At 49.9% G+C, this 19,996-nt stretch overlaps 1 protein-coding gene across 4 annotated transcripts in view; it reads right to left on the bottom strand.

Moving 5' to 3' along the window:
* The window catches only part of GPR161 (G protein-coupled receptor 161), a 38,896-nt gene extending 20,239 nt beyond the window's left edge, over positions 1–18,657 (bottom strand). Inside the window, exons 1-3 of one of the 4 annotated variants that reach the window (XM_066371447.1) lie at positions 18,490–18,657; positions 17,603–17,706; positions 1,288–1,705 (exon numbers count right to left, since the gene is read on the bottom strand). In XM_066371447.1, the coding sequence (XP_066227544.1) occupies positions 1,288–1,661 (374 nt within the window). In that variant the 5' untranslated portion in view covers positions 1,662–1,705; positions 17,603–17,706; positions 18,490–18,657. Of the gene's footprint in view, positions 1–1,287; positions 1,706–17,602; positions 17,707–18,070; positions 18,106–18,489 lie in introns of those variants that run through there. The other 3 variants (XM_066371451.1, XM_066371449.1, XM_066371450.1) reach the window with 3 other exon arrangements.
* Positions 18,658–19,996: the final 1,339 nt, after the last annotated feature.

Here is a 19,996-nt window from a genome sequence, read left to right as displayed (position 1 = left end):
TTTAGAGCAGGAGTTGCAGCCACCCAGTGTGGAACGACCAACTGCTTCCTTCACTCTACACCCTCCACAGTGCGGACAGCCGGCAAGACTCTGGCCTTGGGCCTGGCTTGTGCCCAGATGGACAGTCCAACGGCCAACCACTCATCAGCTAAAAGACAGATGGTCCCAAGGGATCCCGGGGACTTGTGTCACCCAGTGATAACATTGCTGGCTTGTCCCCTCTGTGTGTCCCTGACTCCAGTGACAGCTTCCTTCCCGATTCTGTAAGTCACACTGGACCTGAATCGACCCTCCCTGCCCTCGTGAAGTCTACCCTTGCCTGGGACGCATGAAGTGACCGCCATTTGCAAAATGCAAATCACCAAGCTGAAGGTAGGGGGTGGAACCTCGCGGCCAAACCCTGCAAAGCTTGCCCAACCCCCTCTGACAGCATCACGGGAAGTCTGAAGGCGCCTGCCAGGCGCACCGAGGGACAGGAGCGGGGCCACTTCTCTCTCGGCCAGCTGCACCGCAAGGAGGACAACCCCAGACTGTTAAGAAGCATACGCATCTCTCCCAGGTGCCATAGCCTTCACTCCCTGGGTCGTCTTTCACCACCTGCTCCCCTTCCATCCCGGACAGAGCTGATTGTTGAGGTCCCTGTACTGTGGATGGGGAACAGTGTTTTCTCTTTGGGTCCCCTGACCCTGGCCCGGCCCTGGCCCAGGCTGAAGCAACTGGCAGTGGGCAGCAGGTCTAAACCCTCCTCGGACACCTCACCCCCCTCGGCTGCCATTTCTCATCCATCAACTAAGAATGACGGGTCTCTAGAATGTTCTCTGTGCTACGGCTTTTAAGATTAAAACGACAGAGACAATGACATGTAAATAGGTATAGATGTTATAGATCATATACACATGGGCATCGGGCTCGAAGGCCCACTGTCAGCCCCACACCAGGCTGCAGCCTCTCTCTCTCGGTCTTGGGGACGGCAGGGGTATAATGTCGGAGAGGGCTCTGGGCTATGTCCAATGTGGCACTAAACAGAAGGAGATGGCCAGAAGTATATAATAAGTGAATAAGTAAACTTCATGCAAGACAGGTGAGATAAAACCCGAGGTCCCCGGGTTGACAGACGGAAGGAAAGACAGAACTCTGTTTCCTCACCCTCTCCCCATCGCAGAGGGCAACACCCCTCCCCAGGACCTCAGACAGTGTGAGTGCCCCAGGGCCAGATGGCGGCTCCAGGTCCCCTCTGCACGCCTTCCTGGATTCTCCCATTCTCTGACTGACCGGCGGCAAGCTTACCGGTCGATGGCAATGACCCCAAGGGTCAGCATGCTGGCCGAGCTGATCAGCAGGTATAGGAGGGCGGAGAAGTTGCACCAGACCACCCCGAAGACCCATTGCCGCCGAATGGAGCTCGTCACCACGAACGGCAGCACCAGCACGGACAGCAGGAAGTTGGACAGGGTCAGGCTGAGGACGAACTTGTTGCTAAGGGTGAGCAGGTAGGACTTCTTGTACAAGGTAACCACGATGACCAGGTTGCCCAGGCAGACAAAAATGGTGATGATGACGATGGCGATGAACTCAGTGATGGTGACGCCCGCATCGCCTCCCGCCGCTGCAGTGAGGTTGCTCAGCTCCTTCCAGTGGCCCAGGGAGGAGTTGACGCTCATGGTCAGTGCGCCTGGGCATGGGGTGGGAGCAGCATGCTGGGCGACTGGAGGGACAGGGACAGGAGAAGGTTCACCGGGTCAGATGATCGGACCTCTGCAGAAGAACAGCGGAGGCCCTAGGCCACCCAGCTCATCCGGACACTGTCAGCCACACTTCCCCGCCACGCTCAACATATGTGTCCTGTTTCCTACAACCAACCTTGTGTGCAACTCACTGTGTCCCCCTGAAGGAGGCATCCCTCCATTCTGAATGACCCTATCGATTCCGCCAAGGCCAGCACTTCAAACCTTGGATGTTCCAAAGAGTCACCTGGAGCGTGCGCCCCAAGGGCTGGTGCTCGGGCTGCACGGCCCAATTCTGGCCCAGAAAGCAGAGCCACAGCCTGGGAACGTGCATTTCAAACAAGCAGGCTGGAGCAGGGGATTCTGTTATGGTTCACGGGGGTGGGGGTTATCCTCAGGGCTGCTGCCTTTAGATCCGGGCAACTCCAGGTGGTCCCTAAACAATCAGCAGCATTGTCCCCGGCATTTCAGGCCCCACCTCTGCCTCACAGAACCGGAACCTGCAGTTTCAACTCAACCCTGGTTGATTCGTGTGCACATTGCAGTTTGACAAGAAGCTGACTGGGGTGGGAGGCTACACAGAGGTCCCTGAGCAGGGCTTCAGCAAGTACAATTCAGACTGAGAAGCTGCTGCGACTGTCACACAGGGACCCCCCCAGCACTAATTATCAGTGGGCACGCAGAGGACCAGCTGGAGGTCTGGGCCTGCAAACCCCATTCTGTCAGGTGCGGCTCCCGCTCTTGGGAAACTGGCTCGGGATCTTGGCTAAAACTCAACGTTGACACATGTTAACGTTCAATGCTCCAGAGGAATGTTTCTCCAAAATTTTTGTCTGCTTTCATCAGCCAAAACATCCCACAGATCACTTTCCCCACCTGCTCTTGTTCCCCACAAACAGGAGACGCCAGGAAGAAAGGAGAGATGGCTCAGCGTGAGCCAGACAAGAAGAACCAGGTGCCTAAGCTGCCTCCCATAGCCACAGCCTCCCCCCAACACCTCCACCTGACGGCTCTATCCAAACTCCTTCCCCACTGAACAGCATGACCCCTCTGTCCAAACACCTTTGACCACAGGGAGCTGGCAGGTGAAGGAGGCATCAGTCCTAATGAAAAAGTCTCCCTTCACTGGGAGCCTGACCACTGTGGATCATGACCAGGGATCCTAGGCCTGCTTACTCGAGCTGGATCAAACAATGCTGATCTCTCTTCCACTCAGCAACCTCATAATACTTCACAAGTTACTCGCTTTCCCTTCTCCAGATAAAATCTCCCAGTTCCTGAGATGCTGTCTGGACCGTTCCCTCATTCAGACTCCCTGTTCATGGATGTCTGTGACCCTCTCGACTTACGGTCCCCCAAAACCAAACACACCATTCTGGATGTGGTCCAGTAAGTGCCGGGGACAAAGAGGCAATTTTCTTCGTGATTGGGACAACCTGCTACTCTTCATTCTAAGATATATATATATATATATATATATATTTAAGAATTAAAAATGTAGGAAATTAATGTTTTTAAGCCTAGATACAAAATGTTATTTCTACTAAATTTCCATATTTCCAGGATGCTAAAATATTCTGAATTTTTATTCAGTTATGCAATATGTTAAGTTATGGCGGCTTTGTGCCATGAATATACTTTATAGATAAGCCTTGTACATCTGTGTCTTTGTAAAGTCATTTTGGGTTTTGCCTTTATTTTGTGAGTTCCAGATTTTGTTAACTCTTATAAGTAAATTATTAATTGGTGTCTCAACACAAGGTCCTACATAAGCCTGTTATTCTTAACTGTACAATGATAACACAGTGGCTAAGAACAGACTTTGAGTCATTAGACAAATAACAAAGTGAGAGAAAATATTTACAACTTATATGGCATTCAAAGGACTAATCATTCTAATTTATAAAGAATTCCTTTTAAAAATCAAGGAAAAATAGGATAAAAAAGAAAAGCAGATAAAAGACATAAATTAAAAACCATAACTATGTGAGGTGATGCATGTTAACTAAACATTGTGATCATCCTTTCACAATATACAAATATTTCAAGTCATTAGGTGGTATAACCTTTAACTCATACAACATTACGTGTCAATTATACTTCAATAAAACTGGGGAGGGAGGAAGACAATTCACAGAAAATGATATACCAATAGTACTTAAACGTAAGAAAAGATGTCCTATTTCATTCAAAATAAGAGAAGTGTACATTAAAACAACACTGAAATACCACTTCTTTCCTTTCAGGCCAATAAAAATTCAGGACCGTGACAGCGCCCTCTGTGGGTGAGGCTGGGGGAGACAAGCATTCTCCCCACTCCAAATGGGAATGCAAAAGGCAACCACCAGGGAATTTAGCAATGTCTAAAAACTACACATGCATACCCTCTGTCCCAGCAATTCCATTTCTAGGCATTTACCCTGAAGATGTAAGTTCCTATTACAGATATACAAGGTTATTTTATTCATTGAGGCACTCATTTAAAAAAAAAAACCTGAAAAAAAGGGAGAAAGGAAAATAAGAATATATTCCCACACAAAAATATAACTATGTTTACTTATGGAAAAAAAGAGAAATAAAAAAGATACATCTGACACTAAAAGTGATTAAAGTAAAATTCATCTAAGCCTTTTTTTTTTTAGTTTTGATTGTAGAACCAGGTAAATATTTAACATGCTAAATATTAAAAAGGGAATCAAAGTAAACATAGAATTGATTTTAAGAAAAAAATATAAGCCTAACTGTATATCAGATTAATAACATAGCCATACAGAGAAAAGATTAAGTCAAATAGCTTTTACATGCTGTATCTGTTTGTATACCCCTAGTGGTATGTATTCTATGGATGAAGTTTGTAGGTTAGATATTGTTAATGTTGTTGTAAAACGTTACAACTCATTTGAGTGCTGCAACTGAGTTTTGGACTATGGGAAGAAGGCGATATGAGTTACAGACCAGGGAAAGGTGAGGAGCCCTGTAGTGTCAGATTGGTTATTAGAGGTCATTAGTAGGAACTCAATATTCAAACAGAAATATAAAAATAGCTCCAAGGAAATCCCCCAGAAAGTGGTCAGAAAGGCTGAGGCATTGGCAATATAAAATAAAAGGCAAATGAGAGAATAACTAGGAAGTCTTTTGTCAGGAATAACCATATCGTCCAACCAAAGCATCATTTATTATGGGAATCGCCGCTGGACATGTGGTGGACTTCACCAGATGTGTGCATCTTTTCTACTCCTAATTCATAGACGACCAAATTAAACAGGATCCCCCCCCCCAATTTTTTTTTTTAAATCTCTTGTTCTAAAGTTCTATAATACCTTTCAAGAGAGGGCACGACCAACTTCTGAGGTAAACCAAACCTGAATGTTTACTATTGAATAGTAACTCCTTAGTGGATGACCCGCATTCATGAAGGAAACTTGGGAGCAAGAACCAAGTGTTAGGAAATAAACTGGTAACTATGTGGATAACTCTAAATAAGAACTGCAAAAAGGAAAAATAAAAATAATAAAACAAATAGAAAAAGTTAAACATCAACAGCCAATGTCATAAAAATAACTAATTTGGGAGCTTGGAAAACAAGACGAAATTAAAACACTAAGCTAAATGGAAGCTCTTGAAAAAGATGTGACTGGAGTAAAAATATCCTAAGTTAGTCTTGGGGCAGAGACTTTGGTTACGGCTGTTTCCCCAGCACCTGGACAAGTGCCTGGCATTTGGTAGGTAACGCAAGAATCATTTGTTGATGAATGACTGGCCTTCAAAACTTTGTCACCGTTAGGTCCAACAGGACTGTTACCAAAAGGTAACCACTAAAAGAATAAAAATAGGATGTAAAACTTTATTTTAAAAAGAGGAATACTCTTTTTAAAATAAAGTACTCCTTGGCCCGGTACTCTCCAATGGCCCTATTAGCAGGCACACTAGTGAGCTGTAAAATCAGGGCCCGGGGTTGGCCGCAGGCCTTGAGGTCCTCTCGTCCAATCCTCCACAAGAGGCATAGGGGGACTGTGGGACAAAGACCTGCCCACCCAGAGAAATCCACAGTCCTGGCCTCTGCCAGGAGCCTGCAGTGCAGAGGGCACAAGCCCTAACAAATCCCCCGGGGGGCGTGCTTTTAAAGAACAAGAAAGAGGGTATGGAATGCCCCAGCCCGGGAAGGCTTCCAGGCAGCCAGCCAGCTTACCCAGGGCCTGACAAGCCAGGGCCCATCAAATGCAGCAAATTCAAGTGTGACTCACATTTCCATTCTCCTGGCCAGTTCTGCTGCCAGACACAAGGGTGTTCCACTCCCACACTGACTACATCCTCCCCAACCAGAGAAACAGCCCCCTGCCCCACTGTGCTCCAACGCTGAGAAACAACACGACTGTAACGCGATTGGGGTGTAATGCACGTGGATGTTTCCTTATCATTACTGTCCTGGTTCAGTGTATTATGGTCACACTCCTCTTGGACTTGTCTTCAGTATTCTTGACCATTCCCAGAGAGAGGAGCAAAGGGCTGGTGACAGCCTGGAGTCATTCAAAGCCAAACTTCCTCATTCCAGTGAGAGATCATCATCTTGTGTTAAAAGCAAACAAACAAACAAACAAGGCAACAGTATGGACTGAAACAGGTATCTATTGTTTTAGAAATTGGTTTGCATGGTGCCCTGGATGGGGAGCTCAGTTGGTTAAGAGCATCATCCCTGTTCTACCAATGGTGCAAGTTCAATCCCAGGTCAGGGCACATGCAGGAGGCAAGCAATGAATGCATAAATAGATGGAGCAAGGAGTTGCTGTCTCGCTGTCTCTCTCTCTTTTTCCTCTCTCCTTCAAATCAATCAATACATTTTAAAAATTAAAAATAAATAAAAATAAACACATTGGTTTGCGTGGTAATTCCCAGGACACGGTTCTCGAAATGTCTTGATTTGCAAGGACAGAAAGACCACATGTAAGGGGGCATTCTCTTCTCTTAGGTAATTGTGTCAGTGGGATATTTTGCAGCTCACTTCATATTTTGACCTAAAACTCTGATTTCCCTCGGCTTACAGCAGACTCCTTTCCTGCTCATGGTGCCGCCGCCTGCATTGGCCAGCATGACAGTGAGGCCTGGTGGGTGAGTGCACAGACTCGGAAGCCAGGGGACCTGGAGTTTGAAGAACCAGCTCCAAGGCCAGCAGGTAGGCACACACGCTGTTCGCTATTCAAATTGACAGACCTCTAGGGGAGGAAATATTCCTCACACCACTTCAAACAAGCCAGTGAAGTCACTGTGATGCTATTTTGGTTGCATTCTCTGGGGCTCTTCATCTCAGCACCTCAAAGCACTTAATACGCATCAGCCACCAGCTGGCATGGGTTGGGTGGCTGGTGGAATGGGGAAGAAGATTCTCATACCCACCCTGTTGTGCCCTAAGGGAACTGAGATCAAGAGCGAAGCCCCCACCTGTGCTCCACTCTCAGACCAGGCCTCACAGCTCCCCCAGAGCCAGAAGAGGCCACAGGGTCCTGGGCTCTCCCTCTCTCCCCTCCTCCACTCTTCCCCAGCACTTCCGTGAAGGTTGATCCAAAGACAGATGGCCTGGCCGGCCAGCCCAGAGTCTGTGACAATGCAGTGCCCTGCTCTTGTCCCCACAAAGGCACCACAACCTAGTCGAGTCCTGATTCAAGCTTCTCAGTTCCAACACAGAGCAGGGCTGAGCTCTGGGCACCTGAGGACAGAGAAGACTATAGAGTCAGAGCCCAGAGGCCTTGTGGTCTCTGTCTGAATTCCTGGGTGGCCCGTGAGGGAGACCCGGCCGCGGTCCCCTTTGCACGTGTATTAGCAACGTGAGTACGGGGCTGCCCTTGGTCCTGTGCAGGACCACTTATTTATCAACTAATAATTATCAGTATTTGCAAAACACTGTGCAACGCACAACATACCTTTACAAGCATCATCAGGTTTGACCATGTTAACATTTAGAGGTAGGAATTACTCCCCTCCCACTTTAGGGAGAGCACGAACTCAGGAACCACAGAGTCTGGGTTCAAATCTCGGTTCCACTACTTACTGGGCCATGACATATGACCTAACTTCTCTGGGCATCAGCTTCCACATTTGTGCATGGGAGGAAGGTCCCGCTCCTGAGTACCTGCCTCCTCGGGCTGGTGGGAGGAACCAATGAGTTCATATTTGCACAGTGCTTACAACAGCGTTTGGCTCCACACAAGTGTCAGTTAAGTAAATAAAGCGGGAAAACCGCGGCTGGGAAAAGTTGAGTGCGTAGTTCGAGAGAACAGGGAGTAGTAGCTCTACAGCTTGGTCCTCTGGCTGTAGACCACCATCCATCTTGTCTGTCCGTGGCCCACAGAGGTGAGCCTCGGCATGTGGGGGCCCCCTCTCCACTCCAGACTCCTCACCTGCCAACCCCCACCCCGTCTGCTGGCCTATCTGAGCCCACTTCCAATTTGCCTTGCTTCTGTCTGTCCTCTCCTGGGCATACTCTCCCTGCCTGTAGAAAGAGTGAAGATGTCCTAAGTCTAGATATTTTATGGATCTGTTGGTCTAAGGACTTTGTTGAAAGAGAGAAAGAAACAAACCCTCAAATGGCAGAGTGGAGATGGAGGCCTGAGAACACAAAAAATACACCAAGTCATGACATTGGACTTGGCAACGAGTTCTTGGAGATGTCACCAAAGGCACAGGCAAACAAAGAAAAAAATAGATTAATGAAACTTCATGAAAAATTTTACATTTTGTGCATCAAAAGACACTATCGCCTGACCAGGCGGTGACACAGTGGATAGAGCATTGGACTGGGATGCCGAGGACCCAGGTTCAAGACCCCGAGGTCGCCAGCTTGAGCACGGGCTCATCTGGTTTGAGCAAAAGCTCACCAGCTTGAACCCAAGGTCGCTGGCTCCAGCAAGGGGTTACTCGGTCTGCTGAAGGCCCGCAGTCAAGGCACATATGAGAAAGCAATCAATGAACAACTAAGGTGTTGCAACGCACAATGAAAAACTAATGATTGATGCTTCTCATCTCTGTCCGTTCCTGTCTGTCTGTCCCTGTCTATCCCTCTCTCTGACTCACTCTCTGTCTCTGTAAAAAATAAATAAAATTAAAAAAAAAAAAGACACTATCAACTGAGTAAAAAGACAAGCCAGAATGGGAGGAAATATTTGCAAATCATATGTCCAATTAGGAATTAGTACTCAGAACATATTGAGAACTCAAACACAACAACAACAACAAACAACCCATGGCTGATAAGCACATGAAGAGATGCTCAACCTCACTAATTAGGAAAAGCAAATCAAAACAGGGAGTTACCACCTCTTTCTCTCTCTCTCTCTTACACACACACATACACACACACACACACACACACACACGGGTGCAACTTGGAAGGAAGGAAGGAAGGAAGGAAGGAAGGAAGGAAGGAAGGAGGGAAGGAAGGAAGGAAAACAGATGACAAGTGTTGGCAAGAATGTGGAGAAATTGGAACCCATGTGCACTATCAGTGGGAATGTAAAATGGGGCAGTTGATGTAGGTAATAGTATGGTCATTCCTCAAAAAATTAAACAGAATTACCATCTGATCCAGCAATTCCAGTTCTGCTTATATACCCACAATAACTGGGGGCAAGGTCTTGAAGAAATATCTGCAAGCTCACGTTCAGAACAGTACTATTCACCATCACTAAAATGCGGAAGCAACCCAGTGTCCATCAACCTATGAATGGATTAACAAAATGTGGTCTATCATCCATCTCATGGAATATTATTCAGCCTTCATGAGGAAAGACATTCTGACACAGGCTACATCATGGATTAATTTTGAGATCATGTTCAGTGAAATAAGACAGGTACAAAAAAAGCAAATACAGTATGATTCCACTTAAACGAGGCACATAGAACAGTCAATATCATAGACACAGAAAGCAGAATGGTCACAGGGTCAGGGGGAGGGAACAGGAAGCTACTGTTTATTGGGTACAGAGTTTCAGCTTTGCAAGGTAAAAAGAGTTCTGGAGACGGATGGTGATGGTTATACAGTATGTGCTAGATACCACTGAACTGTGCAATTAAAAATGGTAAGGAATGCCTGACCAGGCGGTGGTGCAGTGGGTAAAGCTTCAGACTGAGAAGCAGAGGACCCAGGTTTGAGACCTCGAGGTCGCTAGCTTGAGCGCGGGATCATCTGGTTTGAGCAAAAGTTCACCAGCTTGAGCCCAAGGTCACTGGCTTGAGCAAGGGGTCACTCACGATGCTGTACCCCCCCCCCCCAAGGTACATATGAGAGATCAATCAGTGAACAACTAAGGTGTCGCAACAAAGAATTGATGCTTCTCATCTCTCTCCGTTCCTGTCTGTCTGTCCCTATCTGTCCCTCTCTCTGTCTCTGTCACCAAAGGAAAAAAAAAATAGCTAAGGTGGGGCCCTGGCTGGATAGTTCAGTTGGTTGGAGCGTTGTCCCGAAGCGCAGACGTTGCCGGTTTAATCCCCCGTCAGGGCACATACAGGAACACATTGATGTTCCTATCTCTCTCCCTTCCTCACATTGTAAAATCAATAAAATAAACATAAAAAAAAAAAACAACCAAAAACGGCTAAGGTGGTAAATTTTATATTGTATGTATTTGACCGTAGTTAAAAAATTTTTTGAGCCCTGGCCGGTTTGCTCAGCGGTAGAGCATCGGCCTAGCGTGCGGAGGACCCGGGTTCGATTCCCGGCCAGGGCACACAGGAGAAGCGCCCATTTGTTTCTCCACCCCTCCGCCGCGCTTTCCTCTCTGTCTCTCTCTTCCCCTCCCGCAGCCAAGGCTCCATTGGAGCAAAGATGGCCCGGGCGCTGGGGATGGCTCTGTGGCCTCTGCCTCAGGCACTAGAGTGGCTCTGGTCGCAACATGGCGATGCCCAGGATGGGCAGAGCATCGCCCCCTGGTGGGCAGAGCGTCGCCCCTGGTGGGCGTGCTGGGTGGATCCCAGTCGGGCGCATGGGGAGTCTGTCTGACTGTCTCTCCCTGTTTCCAGCTTCAGAAAAATGGAAAAAAAAAAAATTTTTTTTGAAAAAAGAAAAAAAAAATGTCCCAAGGTTCCTGCACTTGTACCTCTTTCTGCCATGGGGTTTAGAGGTCCTGAAATGAAGTCAGGAGTGACCTTTGCAGTTTCTCACCCACAGAGACGAGTGCTCCATAGGGAGCACCTGAAGTAACTCCTGCTGTAACAGGGGACATGGGTCGTGTGGGGCACACATCATTCCTCACAAGGGACCAGTCCAAGGCTGAGCCGCGGAGCACAGTCCACAGTGGAGCTGCACCCTCCCCGGATCACATGGGAAACCCAAACTCCGCGTGCTGCTCCTCAAACTCCTCTGCTGCAGTTTCTCTTGTGCATGTTGGAGAATGAGAGGAACGCTCCATGTGGAGCCAAGCTGGACTCTGAGCCACGGACTGTCAGCTGGATTTCTTCAAAGGGCAACTGGCCTCTCTCCCAGGACTCCACCAGCAACACTGGAGGCCACCACCATCTCCCTCCTGTTTCCTCGTCAACAGGGACAGGGGAGGGGCCACGGGAGCCTCCCAGAAAACCCACAAACAACCAGGCTGAAGTCATGACAAGAACAGCTCACCCAGGGGAGAGTCTTGGGCCCCAAGAGAAAGAGCTGGAGGAAAAAAAGAGAAAAGGCAATGGTGGTTTGACCACAGCTTGAGCGGGGAGGCCTGGCCATTGAAGGTGGAGCAAGGCCTCTGACAGAAATAGCTTCCAGGCCCTGGACCCCCCCCCCCTTCCCCGGGCCTGGACCCCGTTGTTCCCCAGGCAGGAGGAGAGCAGATGGCCAGCATTTCCAGGGCAGATGCAGCAAAGCCTCCTATGGCCACCCTGCCTGGATCTGGGACCCCAGCACATCCCCAAGGCGGAGCTGGGTCAGCCCAGGTCAGTGCTGCCCAGGGCTCTTCCAAGTCTACCTGCTACTGCTGCCAGAAGTTACTGTGGTGATTCACTGGGCAGCTGGACCAAGGGTGTGGTGAGGAGCCCCTGCTCAGGCAGCGGAAGCCAGGGCGACCCTGGGAGCTCCCGGCTGGCCCAGCCAGCTGCTGCTCAGCCTTCTGCCTGGATGTCCCCAGCACGCCAGCCTAGTGTGTCCAAAGCCAGACTTCAGATCTTTCACCTTTCAGACCTGCTCTTCTCCATGCTCCTCCCCATTGCTCAGACCCTCAGTGTTGGGGTTTTCTGTCTCCCCACTTTCTCTCCTATCACCTGTCCATCGACATACTGCCGGTTCTACTGCTGAAATGTTTCTAGAACTTAACTATGTCTCACCATCGCCACTACCATCATCCCGGTCCGGGCTACACGATGTCTCCTGGATTATTTAAAAGAGCTTTCTCGCCTGACTGGGCGGTGATGCAGTGGATGGAGCGTTGGACTGGGATGCGGAGGACCCAGGTTCGAGACCCTGAGGTCGCCAGCTTGAGCGTGGGCTCATCTGGTTTGAGCAAAGCTCACCAGCTTGGACCCAAGGTCGCTGGCTCGAGCAAGGGGTTACTCATCTGCTGTAGCCCCGTGGTCAAGGCACATGTGAGAGGGCACTCATGAACAGCTAGGGTGTCACAACAAAGGACTGGTGATTGATGCTTCTCATCTCTCTCTGTTCCTGTCTGTCTGTCCCTCTCTATGTCTCTGTAAAAAAAAAAAAGCTTCGCCCTGGCCGGTTGGCTCAGCGGTAGAGCGTCGGCCTAGCGTGCGGAGGACCTGGGTTCGATTCCCAGCCAGGGCACACAGGAGAAGCGCCCATTTGCTTCTCCACCCCTCCGCCGCGCTTTCCTCTCTGTCTCTCTCTTCCCCTCCCGCAGCCAAGGCTCCATTGGAGCAAAGATGGCCCGGGCGCTGGGGATGGCTCTGTGGCCTCTGCCTCAGGCGCTAGAGTGGCTCTGGTCGCAACATGGCGATGCCCAGGATGGGCAGAGCATCGCCCCCTGGTGGGCAGAGCGTCGCCCCTGGTGGGCGTGCCGGGTGGATCCCGGTCGGGCGCATGCGGGAGTCTGTCTGACTGTCTCTCCCTGTTTCCAGCTTCAGAAAAATGAAAGAAAAAAAAGAAAAAAAAAAGCTTCCTCACCATTCCTTTGTTGTTGTTGTTGTTTTTGTAATTAAGCATTTTCTCCAACAGGGCAGGTAGATGCACGCAGCCCGGGAATGCTTGGCAATCACCGGTGTCAGCCGTGCCCACCCCACCCCACCCCCGCCGGTTCCTGCTTCCGTAAATACCATCCAGCGCAAGTCCACCTTAAGAGCAAAATTCTGAAGACACCTTTCTGGAACCTTCCACCCCCATGATGACCCTTCCCACCACGTACTATCTATATCATTTTCCTCGTATATTTCAGTTACCCTTTCAGACGCACACGTGCTGGCACAATTTTTATTTTCCGAGAGGATGCTTTCTCCACCAGATGGCTTAGAAATTCCCCCTCGGTTTGCCCTTTGATCTCCCAATAGCACTCTGTATGTGGAAGAAAATAAATGTTTTCTATCCCAACCCCCTATTCATGAATATCTATGTTGATCTGAGAGTCAATAGATAAAACATTTTTCTGAGGGGAGCAGGGCTGTGTGAAGTGATCAGATTCATGACTCTCCAACATGTAAGACCAAAAAAAGGACCCGAGAAGTTAACTCATTCCAATCATGTTATTTTACAGATGAACCTGAAATCCAAGAAGGGAGGTGAGTTGCTCGCAGTCACACACCTATTCACTGACAAAGCCCAGATTTCCTTCCTGCCCTCACTACCTCTCTTCCCCTAGTTGGCCATCCCCAGGGGCTGGGAGAGGGGAATTAACAGAGCCGATAGGCATTATGACCCCTCTAGAAGGTAGTCTCAGTCAAGTTTACAATAAACCACAATCTTTGCTTGGGGCAACGTTGCCAATGTCGTCCAGAGAATCCAGCGGCCCTTCCTTGAGCTCACTGCTCGCTGCATGGGACACCTCTGACTGCTTCTCTCTTCCCTGCGCTCTCCTGACCCAGTTCTCTCCACCTCTTGCTCCTTCGTTCCCCACCAGGCTCATCTACCTGTCATCACCCGGCCCTGTGCTACTGTCTCCCAAATCGCCTTCTGGGGCAGTCTTTCTCATCCACAAAGGAAATGAACCCTCGGCCCCCCTCCACACCCCTTTCCTCGGCTCTGGTAGTTGCCCCTGAAGTTTCCTCCAGAGTCATCCTTTTCACAGTGGGAGTTCATGCATCTTCATGGAGGTGACACACGCCTTATGCCATGCCAGTCACATCCCAACTCCCTCCACCCAATCCGCCTAGGAGACAGAACCCGTCTGTGGACGGGATAGCTGGGTGGGGGGAAAGACAGCTCCCCTCTCCCATCGGATTTGAAGGGCAGCTTCCCCGAGACATCACGAGGGGAGAGTCTGAGACAAGAGGAGGTAAGAAAATGAGAGTTGATGAAGTGATTTCCACCCTGGGAACCGCACCTGAAGCCAAATAGAGTCCTGAGCTTCAGTGACAGGAACCAATGACTCCTTTTTAGTGTAGGTTAATTTCAATTGGATTTTGATTCCCTTGCCAAAAAAAAAAAAGAAGGATCCTAGTTCCATTTTGTAAAGTACATGAATTGTCTAACTACTATGCTGTACATCTAAGACGAATACAATGTAAATATTAAATGTAAACTGTGATTGAAAAATAAAACAAGTCCTCTTTGATACTTTTCTCGTGAAGCTCCCTCTCTGAACCCCCTTAAACAATGGTGATTCTGAAATCTCCTCTACAGCCTAGACAACTCTTCGGAGCTCCCAATTCACAGCTACCCACCCCGTGGATGTTTTCTCCCATATGCCACACCCAGGCACTTTGGATGTAACATGTGCAAAATGGAATCCATCGCCTCTGCCCTCCCATCTTAATATGCTGTTCTTCCTGTTTCTCTCTTCCCTAGAAAAAAACACCACCCACCAACCAAATCCCTCAAGTCAGATATGTGGACGTCCGAGACCACTCTTGCCAGGTAATCCTGATGGGATAAGGCCCTGACTGACACTTCTGTGGAACTTGGGCAGGTGCACGAGCCTCGGATTTCCACACCAGCCTTCTCAATAAGCTCATGTACGGAAAGCGGTCAAGGTTGGTTGGTTCCGTTCCTATCACAGGCATTGAGAGCCTCACTAAATTCTCACTCAAAACTTCATCCTCGTGGCCACTGCCCCAGCTCAGTCTCAGAGTCTTGCTGTCATCTCCAGATGGCTACCAGACATTTCTATCTCATCTTTGTTTTTATTTTGGGGTTTTTGTTTTTTTTGGTGAGAGAGAAAGAGACAGTAAGGGAGAGAGATGAGAAGCATCAACTCATAGTTGTAGCATTTTAGTTGTTCACTGATTGCTTCTCATACATGCCTGGACAGGGTAGGGGGGGCAGGTGGCAGGCTCCAGCTGAGCCAATGACCCCTGGCTCAAGCCAGCAACCATGAGATCAGGTCAATGATCACACGCTCAAGCTGGTGACCCCATGATCAGGCTGGTGAGCCCCCGCGCTCAAGTCGGCAACTTTGAGGTTTCTAACCTGAAACCTCAGCATCCCAGGTCAATGCTTTATCCACTGCACCACCACCTGGTTAGGCTCTATCTCATCTTCTTATCTTTGATCTCGCTCTCCACTCCAATCTGCCTCCAGGCCAATGGTCCCCTATGCAAGCCTGCGTCATTCTTCTCTGCCACCCGCAGAATGTATTCATTTACAGGACCCTCCACAGCGGCTATCCCATGGTTCTCAAATTCTCAGGCTGCCCTCTAATCCCATGACTTGGCACATGACAACGCTTCCATCATCCAAATGTCCTTTTTGTCCCCCACCCCCACCCCAGAAAAGCTCTCATGCTTAAGACTTGGTGAATCAGACCAGAATTAGAATGAGGTGAGAGTGTCCTTTGTATGGCAACCCCACCTGGCCTGATAATTACTTCTTTCTGTGTGGATTCTCCTCCTCACTCAGGTAGACGCTTCTTCCCTCGTTTTAGTTCTTTACAGAACAGATAACAGTCCTGCCATTTCTTTCAACATTAAACTGAAGAAAGGATGCAAAACTAAAAAACAAAACAAAACAGAAAAAGGCTTGGTGTAAAAAGTCACTACGAAAGTGAAAGAAATTCTAGGCACTATGTTAGCTAAGGGGGCTCACTGGCCAATTCAAGCCTGACCTCCCCGGTGCCAGAGAGGAGAGAAACTGAAACAAATTTAAAAAGTAAGAGAAACAGTCATTTAAAAGATTTTTAAATTAAAAAAAAAAAAAAAGCAGAGAATAGAGAAGAGAAAATTTAGGCAAATTTAATCTTGAGACGGAAGAACATCCTGTGCATGATGACTTGAAGCCACAAAGAAAATCCATGTAGAGTTAACCACATAAAAATTAAATACTTCTGCTCAGAGGTTCAATAGGTAAAGATGGAAAAGACACAAGAGGTAACTAACCAAAATATATATATATATATATATATATATATATATATATATATATATATATATATATATATTAAAGTCCAGAATTTGGAAGGAGCCTCACAAATTGATGAAATCACAATTCAATGAAACAAACATGGGGGGCAAAAACACTTCGTGGTGTAACTGAGTCATAAAAGCAGTCCTTTCTCCAAATCCCATGTAGCACTAAGAGCTATCTCCAGTTTTGTTGATTTTTGTTGTTGTTCTCAAAGAAAAACCCACCAGAAGACATCACTGCCCCCATCCGGGCATGTTTGATTGCATCTCATAGTGACAGCACTGGCTTCCTAAAGGTTAAGTTCTCAGAGGGTGCATGCCAGCAGTCTGAAGGCCACAACCAGCCTGCACATTTTAAAAAATGTTTTGAATTCGTTGACCACTTTAAACACATGGAGCTTTTTTTACCCATAAAAATGTACAGCTCCCCCACTTTGGCCTCCTCCCCAAATTCAGATCAGGAAACACTTATCTGGAGCCTTGTCCCACCTGCATCTGTCTGTGCGGGAAGGCATGCCCTACATATAGACACCACCCCACCCCAGCCCTCCTGCCTGCCCTCCTCCTGCAGGCAGGCCTCCAGACTGGCCCCAGCCAGCACAGAGTTGACCTCCTTTGGCTGACATTTAGGTCAGTTTCAGTTCAGCCCGTTCCACCTTTTAGGAACCCAAACAAGGAGTTCAGGCTGTCTGACCAAACGACCCTACTTCAGACGCCCACTGCATAGGGCCGCAACCAAAGATGATGATTTGAGTACCTGAGGCGATTTAGTTTCTAAAATGCCCAGCAGACCTCTTTTTGAGGGGCCCCTAGTCTCCCCGCCAGGGGAGTGGAGCAGCAAGGCAGAGACAAGTCCTGAGTTCAGGCCCTGCCTGGGCGGGAACCAGAGTTCTGGGCTAGCTGCTCTCAGTTTCCTGGACAGAGAGAACTTCACCTCTGGGGTCTCAGCATCCTCACCTATAAAATGGGCTACAGCGCTTGACAGGGCTGTTAAGTGAATGAAACGAAAAAGTATATGGAAGTGCTGGTAAGCATCTTCCAGGTATAAAATAAGACCAGTGTGTCCTAGGACAAGAAAAATGGGGTGCTCTGGGGAAAGTGACCCAAATGGATGGCATGAATCCCAGTTAAAGAGAGTTGGAGGAAGAGCCCAGGACTGTGTGGTCTGAGGCCCCTCTCACCTTTGCCTTCTGCTCTTTGGGCCTGGGGAACGTCTCTCCTCACCTGTCTCCCTCAGTGGCTGCAGAGAGATGATTCTAAGGGAAAGCCCCTATTCCCCATGCAATAGCTCTTCTAAGGACTGTCCAGGTCCAAGTCACCGAGGAACAGGCCGGCTGGAGAGAGGAGGCATGGTGCGGCCCCCAGCACGCTGACACAGGCTTGCCCCGTGTACTTACCATTATCCTCGCTGGAGACATTCAGGAACTGAGGTCCTTTCCCTCCAAAACCACACCATCCCCCGACTTCAAACGACCTCCTCTTGAAAGCACTTTTGCAAAAACTAATCAAAGATACAATACGACATAAAAACAGCCTCAAGGATGTGACTTAAAGGGATGCCAGTGCCCAGCTGCGCGGTTGCGGGCGCGCAGACCTCTCAGAAGCGCACCCAGACATCCCGATCGTTCCGCAGACATTCTCATCCCTCAGGCCCTTGTCAAAGGTTGCACGGGGTTAAGTTCTGACCCAGGTGGCGCCGGATGCTGGCTGAGTCCCCCCCAGAGCTAACCGAATCTCCCTCTCGCAGATCTGAGGGGCAGAGGCGCCACCCCGCAGCACCAGGGTAGCCTGGCGACTTCTGGGCGCGCCCCCCGCCCGGCGTGGTGAGACAGCGCCCTGAACCCTGCTGGGAGGATGCTGCTCACCTGGTCCTCACGGGGTCCAGCCCAGGGGCGAGGCCGCTCTGCCCCACACACCTGTCTCAGAGCTGGGCTTGAAGCCCCTTAGTTGCGGGGCGCACGACCCCAATCAGCCGGTGCCCAGCACGCACCTCAGTCCTCCTTCCCCGGGGATCCTAGCAGGCGCCAGAGAAACGGGTCGAGGCTGCGGCAGGGCCACTCCGAAGCCACTGGCCGCCAAGGAGAGGCGCGCCCCCCAAGATCTTCCACAAAGGGCTTGGGCTCCCAAAGCTAGGCAAGGTACAGCTAGGGGGTACAGTCCCTACCTCCGAGGGGGCGGGTAGGCGTGGGGGAGGGGCGCAGAGACCCCCGGCCCATGCCCCGCCCCCGCCCTGCCCCCTAGCTGCGTTGCCCTCCATCACGGCCCGCGCGTCCCCCTTGCTCACCGAGGGGGCGCCGCCGCAGCAGCGCAGGGCCCGACCGGCCACCGCCCGCCTGGCCTCCGCCGCTTCCTTCCTCCCGCGGGCAGCACCGAGCGGTGGTGCGGGGACCGGAGGTTTCGGGTTTCAGCCCGGAGTCCGCTCGCTCCGCCCGCCCGGCCGCCAGCACGCGGACCGCCGGGCGCAGGCCGGGAACTTCGCGCCGCCCGCGCCTCCGCCCCCCTGCGCCCCGCCTGGGGCTGCCCCTCTCGGTCCTCACGCCCCTTCCTGCGCGTCCGCCCTCCCCTCTCCCCACCCCTTGGCTGTTTCTTCCCACGTTGGGCCTCGGCAGCGGCTCTTTGTCTCGCCCTTACCCTCTCGGCTCTCCCCGCTTGGCTCCTGCAAACCCCTCTGGTCCCTGCCCCGGCCTTCCCGGTCCCGTTCCACCGTCCCACTGCCAGCCGCTAGGACGTCTCCGCTCCCTCTCTCCCCGCATCACACTTAGACTTTCAGATTCTTCCTGGAGGCTCTGCACAGCCCCGGTCCTCCTCCAGTCTCGCCTGGACTCCTGGCATCGCCTCTCCTACTCACCTTTCATTCATCCGGCCAACGTGTGAGCGCCTGCCTAGTGCCAGGCACTGTCCGGGCCCCGGGAGTTTCACAGGGGAGCTACCGCCGAGCCAGCGCGGGAGGACCCCACAACCCTTGGGGGTGGTGGGATAGATGTAAACAGACTTTTACCAGGCTGTTCTCCCCTCCCTCCCAACCAAAAGGCCTGGAGCGATCAGCGCGATGCACACACACGTCGCTGCCAGTTCCCAGGACAGAACGCAGCCTTCTCATAAGGTTTATTTTCCCTCTCCAGCGTTCTTTCTGCGGCATACTTACCCGGGGATGAAAGTTGAATCAAACAGTAAAACTGCTTTGAAAAGGAAGGGAGGAAGAGAGAACGAAACAAGGCAGCCAAGAATCAGTAAGAAGTTCACCGAACACGAGCAGAAACAGTACTGTCCCTGGAGCAGGATTCAAATTCCCCAGAAATCCATCTGCTTTGATAAGTGCGTTAGTTATTCCCTTGTCTACAGATTGGCACTGTGGGAACTGCTTTCTTCTTATTAGGCCACTGAGGCGGCGTTTAGAACAATAATTGACTAACACCTGCCAAGGTGCTGGATGGAGGGACACATGGGATAATGGAAAGGAAAAGAGTAAATGGATGGCTTAATATTCCTGTAGGACAGATGCTTTATTTGGTCAAAATCTGGAAGCTGAAACTCCTCTGAGTATAGGTCACCAGCAAGCCAGGTGCTGAAGGAGCCTAAAGCAGTTTTGTCTCTATAGTACTTTACACTTTTATTCTGAAATCCGTATTATTATTTTTTTTAATTTGCACTGACTCAGACACTAGCTAAGCTTTGTGACCCCGAGGGAATTATTTAATCTATCTGAACCTCTGCTTAGTCATATGTAATACAGGCATACTCATTCATACTTGCCTATCTGTAGAGTTAAAAAGATGAACTGAGATAATGTA

This window comes from Saccopteryx leptura, chromosome 2 (genome assembly GCF_036850995.1).
Source record: "Saccopteryx leptura isolate mSacLep1 chromosome 2, mSacLep1_pri_phased_curated, whole genome shotgun sequence".
Classification (NCBI taxonomy): domain Eukaryota; kingdom Metazoa; phylum Chordata; class Mammalia; order Chiroptera; family Emballonuridae; genus Saccopteryx; species Saccopteryx leptura.
The sequence above is the reverse complement of the archived record's forward strand: the minus strand, read 5'-3'. Positions and strand labels throughout refer to the sequence as shown.